The sequence below is a fragment of the Mytilus californianus genome, unplaced genomic scaffold (genome assembly GCF_021869535.1).
Source record: "Mytilus californianus isolate M0D057914Y unplaced genomic scaffold, xbMytCali1.0.p SCAF_2, whole genome shotgun sequence".
NCBI lineage: Eukaryota > Metazoa > Mollusca > Bivalvia > Mytilida > Mytilidae > Mytilus > Mytilus californianus.
In genome coordinates, this window is record NW_026262668.1 from 40,075,839 (window position 1) to 40,099,335 (window position 23,497).

The following is a 23,497-nucleotide window of genomic DNA, read 5'->3' on the forward strand; positions in this document are numbered from 1 at the left end:
GACGAGGAAAGGTAATACTAGGCCACCGAAAACTGAATTTTTAGTTCAGCCTAGGTAGCCGAGTGGTCTAGAGCGCTGGACGCAGTGCAGGCGGTGTTGTCTCGATATCCCAATAGCATGAGTTCGAATCCCGGCGAGGGAAGAACAAAAAATTTGCTTCCGCAGATTTAACATTGTTGTGAAGATATTTAGAGTAATTATGAATATAATATCTGTTTTCAGCCGTGTATCACCTTCACTGCTGATCCAATAGATGGATCTGTCGTAGAGTTGTCACTTGTTTAGACGTACTTATCATATAAGTACTCTAATATATATATATATATATATATATATATTTGAGAGAGTGATTCCTGAAATAATATATTTTTTGAATAACACGATTTAACATTACAACACAATTCCAACATTTTCTGCAATGCAATATATTTTTACAGTTGTTCCTTCGAAATTGATAGGATTGGCAGGTTAACTCTTGCTTATGCAAAACTACAGACATACATCTAATCTGAGTTTGCATGAAAATGTAGTCAAAAATCCTTAAAAACACAGGAACAAATGTAGTCCCTTACGCATGTTGAAGAAGGGTGTATAGCCTATTGATCCAAGTAAATAGTTTAAAACTTAGAGTATGAATGCGTTTTTTAAATAGTGCTGAACTGAAAAAACATGCTACAATTAAACATTATATAGGACTATAGACTCAACTTGCAACAACTTTCTATAACACTTCCGAATCGACCGTAAAAATCTTCTTTTCTACAAATAAACAAGTAAATTTTGTATATATAATTTTCAGTTCATCGTATTTTGTCCTATTTTGTGCATTTGTAAACCAATGTTCAACGGATTAGTTTTGATTTAAACCAATATCTGTGCTTCAACTTGATGCTATAAGACACGTACCTTCACCTGCCTTTTTCACATTACGATACATACGTTACACCGATTAACGTCATGTCCACTGTATGAAAATTTAAACTTATAAAACTTGTGTCATGCCGACAAATCACATAAAGTCGTTCTCTGTGAATCTTCGATCTCAGAATTTGCGTTTGTAGATGTAATGTTTGGAGCCATTATTGGTTTCAATTGTCCGTCAACTTTATCTTTCACTAGTTTTGTGCCTTTCACCCTTTTCCATTTCATCCGTCGGTTCTGGAACCAGACTTTAACCTACATACAAAAATGTATAGAAGGATAGAAGATATACATTGTATTGTAATTATGTAAAGAATGCTGGGTATACAATCTATTCTAAGTTCATGATATTACTATGAAAGTTTGTTATTAGACACATTTAAGTGTAAAATACCTAATTAACAAATAACATTTTATGAAAGTTTACAAGTGATTTTGCTTAGAATTCTAATATAGTTATGAATTATGGTTGCCCAGAGGTACATGTATACGCTGATAATCAATCCTTAATCACTTCTTTTAGTAGTTAGTTTTCATTTGAGTTTTTTTCTTTATAGTTACTCACCAATCATATTATCGGGTTGATTTATGTAAATAAATAACAACCTTTTTGAACCTTTTAATGTCTAATTGTGTCTGTTTTCTTAGCTGTCACTTTTTTCATATATAACTGTTTTCATTTTACATACAACAACACTTAATACAGAGAAATATTTGATAAATAGATATAAGAAGATGTGGTATGAGTGCCAATGAGACAACTCTCCATCCAAGTCAAAATTTATAAAAGTAAACCATTAAAGGTCACAGTACGGTCTTCAACACGGAGCCTTGGCCCACACCGAACAGTAAGCTATAAAGGGCCCCAAAAAATTACTAGTGTAAAACCATTCAAACGGGAAAACCAACGGTCTAATCTATATAAAAAACGAGAAACGAGAAACACTTATGAACCACATCAACAAACGACAACTACTGAACATCAGATTCCTGACTTAGGACAGGTGAAATGCTCACTTCACATACTCGGATTTTTTTTACGAATCGCAAACATTCTTACGATTTGGAAACTTTGACGACCGATTTTAGAGTTGTTACGAGTTATTAGAAGCTATTTACAGGTTTTTACAGATTATTACTATGTATTTTTGGCAAAATTCCACGATTTGTTACGAGTTGTCACGGATAACTGCGAGCAACTTATGAACATTTAACGAGCTTTTTATGGATTGTTACGAGTATATTACGGAATGTAATTATTCATCGAATCTTTTACGTGTTAGTTACGACATGATTACGTGTTGTTACGAATATCTACGAGTTAGTTACGAGTATCTACGAGTCCTTACGATTTTGAAGCTTTTATACTTTTACCCAAATCCTAAACAATTCATACGAATACGTAAAGTATACTATCTATTCGTAAAGTAATCGTAAATAAACGTAAAGTGCTCGTAATAACCCTTTACAATCCGTACAGCCATCGTAAAACGATCTGAATAAAATCGTAAACAACACGTAAGCACTCGTAATAATCCGAAAACAAATCGTAAAATAACCGTAAAAAAACGTTTAAAAAATTGTTACGAGTCATTTACGGATTCTTGCGAGCAGTTTACAGATGATTAAGTGTTGTTGTGAGCGGCTTAAGAGCGATTTTCGATACTTACGAATTGTTACGAGTTATTAACGGAAAAATCAATCCGCGGACAAATCGGAAAAAGATTTTTGACATGTCGAAAATTTGCCTCTCCTTTCACGAATCATTAAGAGTGTCGGCGAGTTGTGACGAGTTATTTACGGATACCAGCGAGTTATTTGCATATGCTTGCGACTGACTACGAGTTTGGGATACGAATGGATTCGCAAGAAAAATCCGTGTATGTGAAGGGGGAATAAAGCCTTTGTTCACTACAACTTTGTTGCAAGTCATTCAATGATCTGCAATTAAACGTTTAGTTTGTTTTGCATGATTGTTGTATCACATGTTTTGATGGCCATACATTTATGTACTTACTTGTCTTTCTGTGAGATCCAAGGCAACTGCTATCTCATACCGTCTTAGTCTCGTCAGGTAATTATGTACTGCAAATTCTTTTTCTAATTCTCGTATTTGGTGTTTAGTAAATGCTGTCCGCTCTTTTCTTGGTTTTACTGATAAATCTAGTTTATATGGATCACTGCTGTCTGAAAAAGAAAATAGCAAATATAATTGATATTCAGCATGATAATGTCAATTATCTGGTCTCAACAATACTTATTGTCATACTACAGTATTATGCACAACAGATACAAATTTTGCAATTCAAACAAAGTGTTTCATATTGTCGATTCTGATCCAACTGTCTGATTGGTAACATTTTGCCTATAAAAAGGGAAGTGTGATGACATTAAGGGAGAAGGAAAACACAGTTAGGGGGGGGGGGGGGGGGGGGGGAGACTGTCAAAGAGGGAAAGAAATTTAAAGAAATTAGGAAAAGGGTCAAGATTGAAGATGACCATAAGAAGTTGTAGAAAAGGTGACGCATCTATATGTCTATCGTCAAAGAGATTTTATATATGAAAAGTATTCAGGAAATACAAGCATTCTTAAAACTCCAACGACTTAAATTTATGGTTTTCATCTTATTTAATTGCCTATCATGGTTTTGTTTATTATTACAAAATGTGTGTATCTGTTTCGGGAGAGGCATGACCTATTCTTGGACTACACACACATTTTCTCTTCCATTTTATTACAATAAACGCACATTAAAACTTTACCAATATACTGTAGGCAATTTTGCTACAATTTTGTTTTCTCGTTTATTCCAAACAAACATCAGTCTAATTGCTTAATGCCATTCAGAAGCAGAACAACAGACTAGTTACTAATTACTAAAATGTCCCATCGAGAATGTGTTGTATTTATATCCTATCCTTCAACAAAAACTGTTTGGGAGCGATATTCAAACAGAAATTAATTACGTTTAGGATGGTTTTTCCATCATATTTTTCGGTTATGGTTGTAGAGTTTTCTCACATCTCTAAATAATGAGAAAACCAGTTCTATAGGGACTTGTTTTTGAACGGTATGTTGCTTTCGCGTAGAAATATAGACCACACGTGCAAAGAGACTGACGAGAAAAGATTTGTTTTCAAATAATAAAGTTATGGAAGTACAATTTTCAAAGATGCTAGTTGTTGGAACATGCACTTTGACGGAAGAAGAATATTGGTTATTTTGCACTGTCAATAAGTGATTTTTTTTTAATGTTGACCTGGAACAGTTTTCCATTACTTAAAATGTATCTTGAAAGAAACCGTATATCAGTGCATCAGAGAGTATTTAAATGAAATCCAAATGTAAACCGAAAAGTAAAAGAGTAATGTCTTTTTATTGATATCCGTTTTCCATTGTTTTAAATGGCCTAAATAAAAAGCCGACGCGGAAAGGCATTACTCGACTAACGAAAAAGAGAGGCGAAAGATACCAAAGGGACATTCAATTTCGAAAGTCAAAAATGAACTGTCAACGCCATGGCTAAAAAAAGAAAAGGACAACAGACAAACAACAGTACACAAAACACAACAGACAAACAACAGTACACAAAACACAACATAGAAAACTAAAGACTGAGCAACACGAACACGACCAAAAACTGGGGGTGATCTCAGGTGCTCCGGAAGGATAAGCAGATCCTGCTTCACACGTGGCACACGTCGTGTTGCTGATACAATTATATTCTAATGCAATTCGTTTAGGACGAAAAATTTCATTGGACGTTGAAACATATTTTGAAGGGTTAAATTCCACGTTCTACCAGTCCGTAACTAAGGAAAGCCACCATTTTGAATTCCGAATTATTTTGGAATGTAATTTCTCCAAAAAATATACCAAACGGTCACATTTGTGCCTCAAAAACTTCTTTTTGTCAATATCTAAACCTTCCAGAAGCGTACGAAAAGTATAAATACGTCGTGTTTATGTTTGACGTCGGGAGTATACCTATGACGTCACATTGTTTAGATGCCAAAGACGATGTAACAGTTTCGCGGACTTTTTCTTTTAACCCTCTTGCTGCCAAAGGGACATTTATGGCTTCTACACACAAAACTTGTTGATTCTGTAGAACGTCAAAAGTCCATGGAAACGTCACAATACAGAGGGCACTGACAACGTAAAAGCACGGCAAATGATGAAGGATCATAAGCTTGTTAGTACTATAATACCAACTTATTTAACGTGTTTACTAATTAGAATCTATGTAGTTCGTCATTTTCCAACATATCATCCTTTCCCAGTTGCAATCTCAATTTTTAGCCATTCATCTCAGATCTTTTACTTTGTAGGACCTACTGAGTAACAGATTTATTGTTCATTAGATCTCAGTCGTCCTTTATATTGCATGAAATACCTGCCACTGAACGTTGAGCAAACAACAATTTATCAATCAACGAATTTTAAGAGATATTTCATGTTTGCCAATTACAATGTGTATTTCATCATAGAAAATGAAAATAAAAATATAATATTTTCAAGTCATGAATAATGACTGATTCAGGTTCACATGTAGACAATAGAAATTATTTTTAGAATTTCTTCTCTCATTTTTCAGTTTTTCAAATTCACATTTCAAACATTTCTCTAAAATTTTGTGCAATTAGTGGTCAACAAAATAATAATAAATATGGTTAAGAAAAAAAAATGAATATGGATAATAAGGTTTATAAAAATTCTTTCCTCGCCTACCGAAACAAGGCTTGGAATGAAAAATTTAATCTGACACATATAATACTTTTCACCACGAAGTAGTTCATACAATCGGCTACTCGGAGTTTTGTTTATTTTTATTTGTACATGCATTTTTTTAAATTTTTTAAATTTTTATTGGGGGCCGTTGATTTGTTTATATAATTGTTTGAGAGATTCTTTACGGTCTTTTTCAATTATAACAAGGTTTACTAAGCTAATTAGATAACAAGGATAAATATGTTCTAGTATTTTAGAGGTGGTTAAGAATCAGTTATGCATTTCACTTGACAAAGATAAAACAAAAGCGCTTATAAAATAAAATATTTAGCAATCTTCATTTTTTTTCAAGATAAGAAATGTAAAAAAAACTATATTTCAAGGTTAAAAGTATTAAAAACATCGTTTATAACAATCTTAGAGCAAGAATTTTTATAAAATTACTTTTACATCGCTTTTCCTAATCTAGTTCCTAATTACGGCTAAATTGACGAGGGAAAACTTATGAACGGCGGGAAAGTGCTGTTCTACAGAGAGGCACAAGTTTTGCAACGTCACAAATATGAAACGTCAAGATGCTTTTGGCGCGACAAAGCAAGAAATAAACTCGGCAGCAAGAGGGTTAAGGCATTTTAGGCCAAAATATTTACTAAAATGGAATTTATTTTAATATGTGGCATGGAGATAACTGCTATATATAACAAGAAATTCTGCTCAAACGGATACCGAGGGCCTTCTTGGACTAGCAGTGTAAGCTTTTGTTCCTATGACGTAAATATAAGCATCGATAGGTCTCCGTACGACCTTCAAAATTTAACAAAACCCACGACGTAAAGTAAGCATATTAAGACCTCGACATGAGAACATGTAAAACAATTCAAAAGAGGAAACCAACGGCTTGATTTATGATAAAACAATAACTGAAAAAAAACCAAATATGACAGACACCAACTTCAATTACTGAATTACAGGATTCTGACTTGGGACACGCACATACAGAATGTGGCGGGGCTAAACATGTTTGCGAGCGTCCAATCCTTCTAATCTTGGACAGTATAGTGTAACAGAACAATATATATAGAAACAAACTGTAAAACCTAGTTGAGAAAGGCTAGCTTTGACTCATAATATCGACACGAAGCATACACAAAATATCAACTAACAAAATAACAAAATGTCAAAGGACAAAGTACTGATCTAAGAGTATTCACAGTAACTGAGAGATTTTTCACAGCGATTTACAATCAATAAATAGCCTAATTATATATATTTTCGACGTGTGTTTGTGTATGTGTACGAAAAGCAAAGATCAAAATAAGGAAATTCAAAACTTAATACCGGCAAATTATCACGAAATTTTTTTTTAAGATGAACATGTGCTCCTAAAAATTCAGCAATCGCTTCAAACTTGAAAAAAATACATGCAGTTAATTTCCTCATCTTTCCTTTTTTTCTTTTTTCTTTCATTGCTCTCATTTCCTATATATCTATAACCTTATGTTAATCAAATTTGTTCTATCTCCTAAAGTTTTGCTTATCTTAAAATAAGAAAAATAATACAGGAATATTGACATGCATGCATTTTTGCGTGTAATCTTTTGAAGTGGTAATTCCCAAGTGCTAAATGCTTCTACGATTTGACGTGAACAAACAGCATCTATCTTTGTGTTACTTTTGTTTTTCTTAAAGTAAATGTGTTTACCCGCTAGTTACAGCTAAATAAATTTGATCCAACTTGAAACTGCCATTTTATAAAATACTTCGATAAGTCTGATTTATCGTGTGTTCATTTCACTAAAATAATATTCCCAAATGAAATAGATAAGTTATATAAATATGTAAAAAAGAAACATTAAAGAATTAATTACAAAACCAGAGCTGCAATGCGTTATCCTTCATCTAAAATATGTGTTTGGTACGAAAACTTTATACATCTTTTTGACTATGGATACATTGCAAAAACACATGAATAACGCATGGGATGGGTAACTTTAATATCAATGTTTCGTTTCTATGAAATGTAACAGCCCTTTTACTTTGAAAAAAACCCTTGAAAAATTACATTACTCGACAACACTTGTGGATTTTAAATATTGTAAGTAAATGTTCAAACTAGATTCGATAGACATTGGTTCTAACACGATTTTCTGTAGATATGTTTTCGTGGGTTTTTTTTTCCCCAGCTGGATAGAGGTTATTTTTTTCTGAATTATGTCTTTAAAGAGTTGGTCAATTTTCTCAATTATAAACTTTAATTAAGGTAGTAGTACCACATATCTTTCGTTATTTTTACCTGAATGTCCAACTTCGTTTCAGAAACACTCGTGATTCACATATACACCTAATTAATGCTTAATGTCATTTGAAACTAGTTTCTTTCAAATATAATGTTATCAAAATTATTGAACCAATGCATGCATATATACTAAACTAAGTTCTATATGAGCGTTTTTTTTTTTAAAGATTTATTACGAATCTAAAACGTATTATTGACAAATAATATTTCAAACAGTGATTGTTGATCGCAGGCTAATTTAAAACTTTCGAGTTTGTTGCTGAATTTAACCGGAACGTGACATTGATAAACAATCAATACAGAGCAAGTGGAGCACGTAAACAATAGGCGAATTGATAAAGCCATGATTTTTGTTTTCATATTTTGCATGCGTTTCAATTTGTTAATTAAACTGTTCCTTTACAGTTGTTAAAGAATTTAGTGTATTTAATTTGTTCTGTTAGAATCAATTTTGATTTTGTTTTGATTATTATTGTTATTAGTTCTTTCCGCTTTTCTGTGGAAAGACCTATTGATTTTGATCTGATTATTAAGGCTTTTCATTTTTTCCGTTTTGGGTTTGTTTTGATTATTATTATTTCCGTCACTTTTATTTCTTGTGTGGTATTTTGGTTTCGCGAGATGTCGCTTAGATATTTGGTATATGATATTGAACAGTTATTGCGCTTTTGAAAGTCATCCTGTTTAACCGAACACTTTTCTTTGTAAGAATTACTCCCCCCCCCCCCCCCCCCCCCCCTATTTTTCTTGTTATTTTCAAAATTGCTCGTTGCATTCTCAGCTTATATTTTAAAATTTTGACCGAAGCGATCCGGAGACTCCATATGAGCGTTATTTACCCTTGTGTTTTTGATATAAGTGAAATGTATTTATAACTGGCAAACAATATGTGATAGAGATCTAGGGTATATTAATTAAAGGTCACAGGTAAAGATCGTGTTATAAATTTTGGTGTTTGCTCATTATCGTTTCTCTTCAGAAACCGTTTAAGATATTGACAAAATGTTTTTGCTAAATTGATAGTTGCGACATGTCGTAACATATCAATTTTGGTAAGATATGTGCGGCGACATTTAATGGGAGTTTTCTCCCCTCTAATGTTTAAAATTAAGCTGTATTTTGATTAAACTCATAAACCATATAGAGTAGAGACTTAAGGTCTTTTGATTTGAGGTCCTTGCTTTATGAACATAAAATTGAGGTCAAGGTCAAAGGTAAAGTTGACGTTCTAGATTTGACCTTTGCTATAAATTCCTATTTATACATGATTAAGCAATAGGACATTCCTATTAGGGTAGTAGAAATATGACCTTGAAAAGGTCAGCCAGAAGTGATCTTATGTAAAAAGGAAGTAGCAATTTGTTGCACAGATTTCATTAAAAAGTACCTAGAACCATATATTTTTGGAATCAGTGTAAAGTAACCTATCAGATGATACAGGAAGTGAAATTTTTCAAACCGGAAGTAGCAACTTATTTCCCATATTTCAAGCAAAGGTATGTAGAAACCATATATTTTTAGAATCAGCGTAAAGTGAGCTATTATTTGACATCCAGAGTAACTTTGTTTAAACCAGGAGGTGTCTTCAACATTGTATTTTTGAAATCAATGTGAGATAAGATATCTTCTTACACCAGACATACCATTTTATCCAAAATTTCTTATCTTAAATAAAATTGTTCTCTGAAAATTTTTTTCTTCCGCTCTTTTTTTTTCTTGCGAGAAGATTTTGTGTCGTAAGATGATGCTTAGATATTTGGTATGTGATATCGAAAAGTGTATACGCTTTTGTAACTGATACTGCTAAACTGGACACTTTTCTTTGTAAGAGTTGTCTCCCCGAACACCGTTTGTCTTGTGATTCCTACTCCTTTGCAACCGTAAATGAAACCGACAAACTAATTTTCCCACATTGCCCTTTCATCCTCAGGATGTCAACAAAAAAAATTTACCAAAGCGATCCGGATAATCTATATGAGAGTTATTTCCCCTTATGTATTTGATATAAGTGATATGTATGTGTAACTTGGTAAACCATAAGTGTCTAAGGTCTTTTGAGGTTCCGGGTCCACCAAAAAGAAAATGAGGTCAGGATCAAGGACAAAGGTCAAAGTCATGTTCGGAATTTTGATTTTGGCCTGTTATAGCTTCTCAAAACCCTTATAAGATATTGACAAAATGTTTTTACTAAATTGTTAGTTGCGACATGTTAACACACAAATTTTGGTTGAAATGGTACGTTTACATTTAATTGGAGTTTTCTCCCCTCTTATACATTAAATTAACTGTATGGTGACATAACTCATCAACCATATACAGTAGAGATCTAGGGTCTTTTGATTTGAGGTCCTTGCTTTATGACCTTGAAAGTAAGGTCAAGGTCAAAGGTAAATTTGACTTTCTAGATTTAGCCATAGCAATTTCCTGCACTGATTTTATTTAAAAGTACCTAGAACCATATATTTTTTGGAATCAGTGTGAAAAAAAACTATCAGATGGTACCGGAAGTGAAATGTTTGAAACGGGAAGTTGCAATTTATCTCTCTTATTTCAAGCTAAAGAATATAGAAACTATATATTTTTGGATATCGGCGATTTAGAGTAAGGGAAGATAATGATTCAATAGTAGTACGTTTATGAAAATTTTGATCATATAAAGGATTTTTTTTACAAGAAAGTTCACGTACACTTGTTTTACAGTAAAGCTAAGTCAATCAAGTATATAAAACATATTTAACTTTTTTCTTAAATTTTAAATTTCATATGACTTTAATTCAATAACAAAAAAATTACATATTCTGAAATGTTATAAGAACCAAAGAAACAACACAAACTGCACCTTAACTATGAACATGACATTCTCGTATATAGATATCGCGCTTGTACACTTCAACTTGAAATGTACTTCTTATCATGTATACATACGTCGCTGTTTTTCGGGTTAATATCTATTTGGTATTTTGATTACTTACATCTTTTATGATGATCAACTTCGGATTTCAGTTTTATAATTGCTTTCAACTAAATTCATTAAATGAAACATAAACCCTTGATATTTTCTCTTCCTTTCTTTTAGACTTCTTTGTTTTTTGTTTTTGTTTTTTTATCACTTATTACACGTTTATGGTTGGTACAGTTCATTTCGTATTCTTAATTTAGTTGGATCGGTAATAGTAACATGCGTATAGAAAATGGTCGTGTCATAGGCTGGTTTTCTAAAAGTTTCACTTTTTGTGGTGCAAACGGATTAAGTGATTATAAGCGAAACGAGTTTTTTGCTTATCCAAAAATTTAAAGTATGAAGTTTTGAGTTTCTTTACTCATAAACGAATGTGTTCATTATGAACTAGCAGATCTCAGTGTCTTCTTATTGATGTATGCGGACGATATATATAGAGTCTTAAATTGGTACCAATGGATTATAGGATTTATTCAATTGAGATAGTTAAATTATCGAATTTTCAAGTCCGAGCCTCTGCGTGCTTTACAATTCGAGAATTTAACTATCGAGATTGGATAAATCCGATAATCCACGAGAAAGTATGAAAGAATATGTTATTCAAATGATTATCAAATAACTTTTCATTTTTGATGAACGAAAATCTATGGAACGCCACAGCTGTCTTATGTGGTATCTGATATTACGTTATGTGGTTTAATTATTACTTGACTGTGATATTTTGTCTTTACATAATATGGTTTTGACATTACTTAATATGGTTTTGTCATTACTCGATGTGGTTTCACCATAATTCAATGTGGTTGTGTCATTAGGTAATGTGGTTTTAACATTACTTGTTGTGTATGTGGGTTAACGTGTAGTTGTTTTCTTACATGATGTGGTTTTGTTTTTTGGTAATGGTGATTTGTTAATTCTTTATATAAGAGATTTCCAATAAAATGACTTTACTCGACATAACCGACCTAACTCAACGTGTTTCGTCCTATTGCATTGAGGCATGACGGAGGGGAGCATACACTGCATGCACTTTTTGCTTTTTGAACACGCATTTTTTGCTGATATAGACTTAATGTAAAAATCAATCCCAACTACTTTTTTTAATCTTTAAATATTTTCTATTAAATTTTGGATGATTTTATTGACAAAAATATTTTAATGGAATACTTAAGCTATCAACTTGTAATCAAATACACCCATCATTTCTTGTCATTTCACTTGACCCATATTTCGGTTCTTCTCAAAATGTGAAATATATCTAACATAAGTTAGTTAATATATGAACTAGAAGTGTCTAAACAAAGCCATATTTGCAAAAGTTGTATTTAAGAAGATATCAGTCTGGTGCATAAATTCACTAAAAGTTTGATAGAAATGAATGCTTACATCTTATTTTTATTTTTGCATAACTTCCCAGCACAGTTATTGTTTTCTTTACAAAAGACCTAGAAAATAATAAAATCATAGCATTTACAAGTTAAATTATCTGTTTTATGACCCAGGGGTAGGCATTTTTTTCTGTTTTTTGTCCCTGGGGCCTCACATTTCCTAAATATTTTCCCTGTTTCTAGCAATGTGGTATATTTAGTATATATTTAGGATAGAACACACTATTGTAAGTTTTATTGAGGTCTTTTGTAATTCTAGCTTGTACTTTTTAATGCCGCGGTCCAAAAAAGCACATTTAGGTGTTACGGCTTACTTTTGGGTTATCGACAGGACAAAAACACCCCAACAAAAATATTTAGGAAGGATCAATGAGTTGCAATGACTGCGAAGAGTAAATATAAGCACTTCTAAACAATTTAAATTACAAATAGGCATATATTATGAATTTATTTTGAATTCAGGGCTTTAAGTAAACCATGCATACTGTAAACTGTGAATTTATGCTGAGTCATCATAGTTACGGCTCAGGATTTTCTCAATCTTCATGAAATATTTATAAAACTTCATATTTCAGTTAAATTCTTTAAAATCTCTGAGATAAACCAGTTTTTGTGAAAATCTGTATGTTCTATTTTTTAACCCTATATAGGTTGCAATTCTGTAAATATAGACAATGCAATTTCCCATAGGAACTCCCTTTGCGGCTGAAACTGATACACTTTTACTATGAAGTTTCGTGAAAAATAATATCCCAGAACGGAAAGTTTATATGCACTACTATTTTAATCAAAGGTCAAAATATAGGGCTGTGCGGCATATTTTCAACATTTATATGCCCTGAACTTCTAAGAGTTTAAACTTGTACTAAAATTCTATACTACCCTTACCTCCATATTTGGACCTCCTAAGAATTAAAATTTAGGCGCTACCATGTTTTTCTATACTGGTTACATTCCCAAGTGATGTCTCTATGAGATGAAACACAGAGATCATAAATGGGAACCAGTACGTTAACAAATTAACATATCTATGAATATTATATATCTCCCCAAAAGAGGCGTGGTTTGAGAAACAGCTGCATTTATTTTGGTTTTTTTATAATCTAAATATGGGTCTGAGTGCAAATATGGAAATCTCAATAATAACAATTTTTAATTTAATTTTTTTTTTATCTCAAAACGTGATAATTTGACTAAATCTAAAAAAAATTCTAAATGCTGTCTGATTTATATAAAAAGGTACTTCATTCAGTGAATGTGCCAATGAACCATCAAAGACGTGTTGGATGAAACATCTATTGCGTGCTTTTCTAATATTAACTGAATTACTTAGTAATACCTTGTTTTGTGAGATTAAGATGGGTAGTTTAACATGTTTAATGACAAGAAAGCTTTAAAGAACCATTTCGATAAAGTGAATCGACTTCTATAAGTAACAATAGATTGTTTTAAAGTGATTCTTTTGTAGGATTTTCTTATTTGTCTCTGAAAAGGTAGATCCATCTAAAAGTATTTTGTATTTAATATTCGGACGTTTTTTGAAATATTTCAAAAACAAGATCTCCTGCTTCTTTTACAACTATTTATCAAAGTCTCGTAAATTTATACGGGAATGTTGATAACAACTATTATCCATATATTCTATCTACAACAACATAACGACAACTGTTTAAACCAAACCAGTCAAAGAATGACCTTGACCAAATGGATTTGTTGTATGGTTTTATGTATACAGGGTGCTTGAAAATGGTCAGATTTTGAACGAAAACCACGAAAAAAGCACAGACTGGCACTTTTGGTCACATACGGTTAAAACAAATGATTTTATATAACAGGAAACTTTTACTAATATAACTAAATAATTTAATTTTGGATGTAACACGTCTTCTGATTGGCTGACGTTGTTTTGTTTATCAGCTCATAGACATAATTTTGTCATGTCACCGTGACGTCATCAACGTTTTTTCATGGTTTACTCAGGTTTCAAATGGAATTTAAAATTAAATTATAAGAAATGACTGTAATATTTTTTCTGTCTATTCGAAATAACATAAAAAATGTGGTGCACACTTTAAAATAACACGCTACGCGGGTTATTCAGTGTGCACCACATTTTTGATGTTATTTCTTCATAGACAGAAAAAATATTACAGTCATTCCTTAAATGGACAAAATAACAAATAAAAATTTAGCATGAAAATATTAAAATTATGAAATCCGAAAGGAGAATTTTATTTTATTTTTTTTTTTTTTTTTTAAGTTTTAACGTTTAAAAAGTAGATTCCAACACACCCGAATGTAAAAGGTGTACGCGACTAACTTTAAAAAAAAAATCTATAATTTAATTCAAGTTATTTGACAGAAATTTATATCATTGATACATTTATCAAATAGTATTTTTAAGTCTTCAACTATAATAATGCATGGGACAAGGTTTTTGTCCACGTATACCTAAACGTGCATTCGCAGATACAGGGGAAGAGGGCGTACTCCCCCCCCTTTCGATCTCCAAATAATTTTGAAAATCTCACATTTTCCACGTTACCTATCTATACAAATGTTTAGTATAAAATCGTCCAATTTTTTTTCGCGTTGCTCCGCTTGGCAGTATAAATTCAATTATTGGGAACTATGCCCTCTTTCAAATATCTTGAATCCGGCCATAATCACAAATTGTATGGCACCAAAAAAAAATTAAATGATTGTCGTTTGACTTTGATAAATACGTTTTAAAAACAACAATGTTTGAACATTAATTTAGACATCTCGCACGAGATTTAAAAGTTTAAGACTACAAACTGAATTGGATTTTTTCCTGGATTTAGAGCTCACTTAACACGGAAATGTGATACTGGCATGTAATCTGACACACATTCTCGTTTCTGATGTTTCTTTTAATATAAATATTCATTTATTTAGCTATATATAATTCCACTAACAAATAATCATGTATCTTTTACTGATAAATTATCATTACATTTTATAGAAACTACATATAATCTGCTATACAGTTATGAACACTAATGGTCCTACAGACACTCTGTGCTTTTGACATGACACAAGGTCTTGCTTTTCTAGAGTGTTTATGTACTTTTTTTACTTAATTTGTGATATGCACAAAAAAAGAAGATGAAGTTTGATTGCCAATTCGACAACTCTTCACAAGAGACCGAATGACAGAGAAATTAACAACTATAGGCGACCTTCAACAATGAGCAAAGCCCATACCGAATAGTCAGATATAAGAGGCCACATAATGACAAATGTAAAACCACTACAACTATAAAACTAACGGCCTAAATAATGTACAAAAAAATGAACGAAAGCACAGCAGCAAACGATAACCACTGAATTACAGGCTCCTTACTTGGGACAGTCACATCCATACATAATGTGGCGGGGTTAAACATGTTAACAGGTGTAACAGTACGAAATAATTGATTAATATTCTAGACTGGATAATTATTCTGTATTTATTAGTTGTAGTTGTTTTTAAGATAGTGTTCAGTAGCTGTGAATACTCTAAAATCGGTACATGGAGTTTATTTGGAAATACTAGTAATTGCTGTTTTTGAGCTTCGTTTTAGTCGGACGAGTCAATCCCTTTCTTACTGTTTTAATTGTGAGTAGACATGATCATCTGATAAACATACTTCTATGATCTCTATTAGCTTTAACTTGGACATTTATAAAAACTATGTAGAAAAGAGATGCATGCGTAAAATAAGTTCTCGACATAAATTGGCTAAAATATCAGATAAGAATTTAGCCTCAAGCTATGATACTTACAAGCTTTAATAAATACGACGAATATTTAGCCTCAAGCTATAATACTTATGATGATGATGATACTGATGTTTGTCTTATTATATATCCAGCGACAAATATAACATATATATTAAGGATGATGAAATGATAATGATAAATGATTATTCCTTTTTGTACATGACCAACACTTACAGTCGCATTTTTATATGCTAGGTAAATTAGCGTACCCGATACAAAGACACACTTGTCTTTCTTCGATTAAACCAACACCTGCTCTTACTCGTGAATGCATCATGCTTGGTGGTGAAGCTGAAAAATCTAGTCTTAAAATCATTCGATCAGGGGGTCCAACAAAATAATTGAACCCGTAATCGAGGCTAACCTGCTACCAGTCAATCCCATATTTAATAAAAACCTGTTTATAGATTTTATGCTTTATGTTCATATATTACTATTCTAGCAACACTTGTTTTGTTGCATAATTTGTTTGAGATTTCCCTTGTTTCTTTGTATCAAAAAGCTTAGTTTTTATTGTAAAATGTGTTTCACAGCTTCCATTATCCTTGTGACTTGCTATTGTATTAATATCCAGTAGGCATGCTATTATTCTAAATAGTATAACATATTTTGTAACAACAACAAGAACAAGTAAAGATTACCCCGTTTTGATCCAGACTTCCTTACCACAAGCATCTAAGATACATACACTGATAAAATATTGTACCTGCACTCATATTGCAATCACTCTGTCTGTCCGTCCGCCAGTCTGTCCCGGTTCAACAAATATTTTCAATTTTCTCTTCAAAAGCATTAGTATGCTTAGAATGCATTCTTTTTTTGATTTATTCCTTACACTCCGACATGTATATACCTGGATCCGTGTGGAGCGTCCAACTATCAAACAGAGTCCAAATGGCGTGAATTACACTACAGTGGCTCGTGCTGTCGTCAACAATAAGCAAATACTCATACCGTATTATCAGATATTATAGTATACTAGAACACACCCTCGAAATCGCGGGCATTTAGAGCTTGGTTGAAAGTACGTAAACTGTTGTAGGATGTATTTTTGTAAAAGATTACATGAGGAGGCGGATTTAGAGGGTTTTCCAGGGGGCTAGGGACCCCCCCCCCCCCCACCCCCTTTGTGGGAAAATTTGTTGATTATATAGGGAATCAATAATGCATGACTGGAGCGGGACCCCTCTTAGGCAGTCAGTGCCCCCTCCCCCTTTGTGAAAATTTCTGGATCCGCCACTGTTATGTCTGAAGAATTTCAGAAAAGGTATCAAGAGTCATAGGTAGTTGGAGACAGGACAATATTTTTAAGCCCTCTCTCTTTTTTCCAAAATCCGTTATTTTTTTTTTTCTGTTGAATTCCATTATTTTCGCGTTTCTGTATACTATGAAGTCCTATGAACATACCAGTACTGCCAAGTTTTCATGAAGCAAATGCGTGAGATTTGGCCAAAATTGTAAAGATCAAAGGAAAATGCCGCCAAATATGCATGAAAATGCGGGAGTGAGACTTGGCAGCCCTGATGTCATACGTATATTATAAATAAAGTGTATGTGCTATTAACTATCAATTCCAAGTTTCTTCTTCACGGCGATCACTGCTATAATATATAGAGAGTCTCTATATATTATAATAATATACATGCAGATAAACGCGATAATGATTGTCCTGTTCCCGAGGACTTATGAAAATTATTTGTAAGTTTAAAACCGGAAGTCTTGTCTATGACTTAAAAGTCGGTCTAGAGACGGAAACAATATCCGGACGTCTTTATTTGCGTTTTTCTCCCAAAATAACCCAAACTGAATAATCATAAGAATAGATGACAAATGCGACTATGCAAGGTACCTATAGGACACAGAGGCATGATGATTTATTTATTGTGGAAGGAAGAGAAGCGACACACAAAATGAGGTCTTCTCGTTTAATAGTATAGATAAGGCATTGACTTTGAAAAATGTAAACAGTTAAAACGAAAATAAACATTTTTACAAGTTAGAGTAAAATTAACCCAAAAATGACAGAAAGTAACCAACGACATCCACTGAATTGAAAGCTCCTGACTTGGGAAAGCCAATATAGAATTTGGCCTGATTAAACGCGTTTACCAGCGCTCAACACTCTGATGAAACAGCACAATATAAGAAGAAAAAACCCTGTAAAATTCAGTTGGAAACAGCTCAACTAATCAATATTGAATTAAGCCTAAAACAATTACATTTTTATAATGAATGACAAAGAGTACCGATCTTAAAGTACCCACAGGTACTGAAAGCTAATTCTTACATGTTAAATTACCTGAGAATATTAAACGTATTTAGTTAAAAAAAAAAAAAAAAAAATAAGGAGAAATGGTATGATTGCCAATAAGAAATGAAGTGGATGTAAGCAACGATAGGCAACCGTACGGCCTTCATCAATGAGAAAAATCCATACTGTATAGTCGACTATAAAAGGAACCAACTTGAAAAATATGAAACAATTCAATTGAGAAAATTACCGGCCTGATTTAAAACAAAACAATTTACGGAAAACAACTATAACAGATATAAACCAACGTCAACAAGTGAACCACAGACTCCTGACATGGGACAGGCACATAAGGAATGAGTGTTCAACCCCCCCCCCTAAGCCTGGGACAGTGGTGCAACAGCACGACATAAGAACAACCTGGAAAAACCTTCCTTAAGAGAGCTTGGTTTACATATGGAATTTTTGGTCCTCAATGCTCTTCAATTTTATACTTGTTTGGCTTTCTAACTATTTTGATCTGAGCGTCACTGATGAGTCTGATGTAGACGAAACGCGCGTCTGGCGTATCAAATTATAAGCCTGGTACCTTTGATAACTATATACATATTTAAAGTAATTATTAATATAAAATGTGTTTTCAGCCGTGTATCACCTTCACTGGTGATCCTATGTATGGATATGTCGTAGAGTTTAACTTTTATATATAAATATATACCTCTAAGGCAAGACAAAAATTGAAACTAAAATTTTTTGCTCAACTCAATCAATGTGTGATAGTTTTAGAATCCACTTCTTATTGGATTAGTAAGAGTTGTCTTAATCCAAAAACAACTATGACAATATCAAGCCTTCCTAATTAAAAGTACATTTTAGAAAGAAAATTACTGTAAAGACTGAAGTGGCATTATAGTTGTCTTAAAAATGTAACAAGTATATACATTGGCATTCTCGTCCACTTTTAATCAGAGATACTTGGGGACAGGACATTTTTTAGCCAATTACTATGTACTATAAATTGATAGTTTACTATCCACAGCGGTCAATGTTTATATGCAGATTAGTCATCAATTGCTAATCAAGTACACCTTCCAAATTACAATCTATATAACGAATTGGTGTACACATTTATTTACATATATCATTATTAATTACAATATTCTTTTTTTCTTATGTTGACTTTCATTTGAAAGAGAAGTGTATGTCAACTCTTAAAATTTAAAGAAGTACAAGAACTGTATTAATATTTTTTTAAATATACACATCCCTTTGTCGAACGTTTTCCCTGGGAAAAAAAATCGGAGATTGTAAAAAAACAAGATTAACTGCAGAAGAAGAGAACGTTTGAAATGATGCCTAATAAAGTATGATGCAATCCCAGTTATCAACTTTAACAGAGACAAATTCTGACTAACACTTTGAATTCGATATTTCTGAAATTGCTAGAAAAATCTCTTTCTAATAATAAATACCCACGGAAATTAAATATTATAAAACATTAAGAGACGAAAGGAAAAAGGGACACCAATCTGATAACGAAAAATAAAAGCATGTCAAATATTAAATAATAAAAGGTTCATTTACAAAGTATATCGAAAAACAAAGTCATGGTCAAAACCATGATAGACGACTCAAATCAATTGTATGATAGGTAAAGATACGTGTATATACGTGGTCTTATGACAGTGAAGTTTTGGCGGGAATCTCAATAATCACGTGATATATAAAAATCATGATTTCCTTCGTTTTTCATCATCTTAGAAATACTTGATATTGATAAAATTTATCATGAATGGGTTTTTTGTTTAGGAATACTTAGTAAAAACTTAAGTGACGCATTTAACAAAATTAATAGGTTAGCAATAACCGGTCCCATTACGTGCGTACGTCGAGTTAGGTACGTATGTCATTTTATTGGAAATCTCTTATATGACTTTAACATAACATTATGATATTTCAAAATTTGACGATTTCACACTGTTAGTTCTATTAATTGATGTGGTCCTGTCATTCTTTGATGTGGTTAATTATCACATTACTTGATGAGGTAAAACCACGTGACCATTTTGAAAAAAAAACATTTTATTTTTAAACCGATTTCCATTTGTCGTTTGTTTATTGTGCTTCGGATGAGTGTCGTTATCCATTGAGTTAAAGTTCAAATTAAAGTTCGAGTTGTTGTTCAGAGTTATTTGGTATGAAAAGGGGAACGGCAGAAAAAAATAAGAAGAAAAAAAGAACTAAAAAAATAACAATATTTCGGACATAAAGGGGATATCCCCAAACCACTTAGTCCGGCACATACCAAATGAAATAGAAGTAAACAACTATATGTCACTGTATGGTCTTCAACAATGAGCAAAACCCATACCGAAATAACAAATGTAAAACAATTCAAACGAAAAACCTAACGATCTAAATGATGAAGACGCCGACGCCACTACCGACGACGGAATATAGGTTTGCTGTGTGTCACTTCCGCGAAATTAATGTCGCAGGCTCGACACAAATCAAATGACTTGTACTTTATTGTTTACAAATGAGACACTTTTAATCAACTCACACTAAAGTTACAGGGACACGGGGGGATCGGACTAAGCGACAAAGCAAGAATTCTATAAAATAAGAATTCTCCGATTTTTTTTTGCGTGTATGATCATTTGAACATATACGAATATCAATCTTTTTTATATAAATTGCATTCTCTGATATATAGATATAAGAAGATGTGGTATGAGTGCCAATGAGACAACTCTCCATCCAAGTCAAAATTTATAAAAGTAAACCATTATAGGTCACAGTACGGTCTTCCAACACGGAGCCTTGGCTCACACCGAACAGTAAGCTATAAAGGGCCCCAAAAAATTACTAGTGTAAAACCATTCAAACGGGAAAACCTACGGTCTAATCTATATAAAAAACGAGAAACGAGAAACACTTATGAACTCACACTAAATTGAAAAAAAACAACATCTTAGAATATCTGTTTCACAGGTGACGACGGACATGTTCCAATTGCCGTAACCACAATCCCGTCCTCTTTTCCTCGAATGTGACCTACCGAATTAGACCAAATCATTGGTTTTGTACTTTCACGAATAACACGACGGGTGTCACACGTTTCGCAGGATCTGCCTATCCTTCCGGTGCACCCGAGATCACCCACTGAATTTTATGGATTTATATTGCCCAGTCATACCGATCTATTGAGGTAAGCCAATTGCAACTGATTTTTACTGTTTTTTCTTATGTTGTGCTGTTACACTACCGTCCCAGGTTAGGGTTAGGGTTGAGCGCTCACAGACATGTTTAACTCCGACACATTATTTATGTGCCTGTCCCAAGTCAGGAGCCTGTAGTTCAATGGTTGTCGTTGGTTCATGTGTGTCATATTTGTTTTCCGTAAATTGTTTTGTTATAAATTAGGCCGTTACTTTTCTCGTTTGAATTGTTTCAAATTTTCACGTGGTGGCCTTTTATAGCCGACTATACGGTGTGTTGAAGGCCGTACGGTTACCTATAATTGCTTACGTCCACTGCATTTAAACTCTGGTGGATAGTTGTCTCATTGGCAATCACACTACATCTCCTAACTTTGTTTAGATTTCTATGTCATGTTTTGTATACTGTAACATTGTTTATCTTTTGTACGCATACCCCTAAGCCCTCTTTTCGGAAGCCCGAGCAAAAGCCCTCGATCCGCGATAGAAAATTTAAATACGAACTCACATTAGAAAACTCGAAATCTTAATCTAAATGAGACTCAAATTCGAAGTCTTACTCGAACTCTACCTCAAAAAGTGACTCAAATTCAAAGTTGAAGTCAAATTGTAACTCGAACTCTACCTTTAAATGTGACTCAAACTCGAAGTTCAACTCGAAACTCAATGCTAACTCGAACTTTAATTCTAACTATGGCTTGAGTTCTTACTCGAAATCGAATACTAACTCGGAGTTTAACTCAAACAGTAACCCGAACTTTGATTTGAATTCTAACTCGATGGATGGCCACACTCATCCGAGGCACATATAACTTGGAAATCTGTTTTAAAAATAGAACTAGATTTTTTTCCCAAATGGTCACGGTTTGACCTATCAAATAATGTGATAACCACATCAAAAAACGACAGAACCACACCAATTACTGGAACGAACACATTATGTAGTGTAAAATGGTAACCTGTAAAATCGTCAAATTTTTAAACCTCATTATGTAATTATGTTATATAAAAAATTGGCAAATCATCATTACGAAATAACAAAACCACATCATGTAATGAAACAACTACATTAGCGTTTAAGCCACATACACATCAAATAATGTTAAAACCACATTTCCTAATGACACAACCACACTAAATAATGGTGAAACCACATCGAGTAATGACAAAACCATATTAAGTAATGACAAAATTATATCAACTCAATACGAAACCATATCATGTAATATCGAAATATCATTAAGTAATAATTATATTAGATGTATGTTTCATTATAATACGTTATTCTGATTGGCTAACTGCAATCTCGCGTTATTCCTTAAAGAAACTTCATTACACAATGAAATTTATTATTCATGATGACACGAGGTCCCACAATAAAGTGCACAGGTAAATTAAATAAAAACTTGATAAAAATCGTGTTTTCATGATCCTAGCTAAAAAATGTAATTATAAGTATTGAATGCTTCTTTTTGTAACTTCATAGGGTTGTAAAAGCGTTGACCGTGCGCACATTTTTAGAATGAAGCGCTTCCGCTTCATACAAAATGTACTTCGGTCAAGGCTTTTACACCCCAATGAAGTTACATAAAGAAGCATTCAATTCTTTAATGAATATTCCATATTGAATTATATCAAAACATCATTACGTAATGTCAAAACCATATTATGTAACGACAAAATATCATTTAAGGAATGACTGTAATATTTTTTCTGTCTATGAAGAAATAACATCAAAAATGTGGTGCACACTGAATAACCCGCGTAGCGGGTTATTTTAAAGTGTGCACCACATTTTTTATGTTATTTCGAATAGACAGAAAAAATATTACAGTCATTTCTTATAATTTAATTCTAAATTCCATTTTAAACCGGAGTAAACCATGAAAAAACGTTGATGACGTCACGGTCACATGACAAAATTATGTCAATGAGCTGATAAA

At 32.8% G+C, this 23,497-nt stretch overlaps 1 protein-coding gene across 1 annotated transcript in view; it reads right to left on the minus strand.

Annotated features, from left to right (window-relative positions):
• Positions 1 to 347: 347 nt before the first annotated feature.
• The window catches only part of LOC127727932 (homeobox protein MOX-1-like), a 36,458-nt gene continuing 13,308 nt past the window's right edge, over positions 348 to 23,497 (minus strand). Inside the window, exons 2-3 of the mRNA XM_052235092.1 lie at positions 2,939 to 3,108; positions 348 to 1,176 (exon numbers count right to left, since the gene is read on the minus strand). Of these exons, the coding sequence (XP_052091052.1) occupies positions 997 to 1,176; positions 2,939 to 3,108 (350 nt within the window). The 3' untranslated portion in view covers positions 348 to 996. The remainder of the gene's footprint in view (positions 1,177 to 2,938; positions 3,109 to 23,497) is intronic.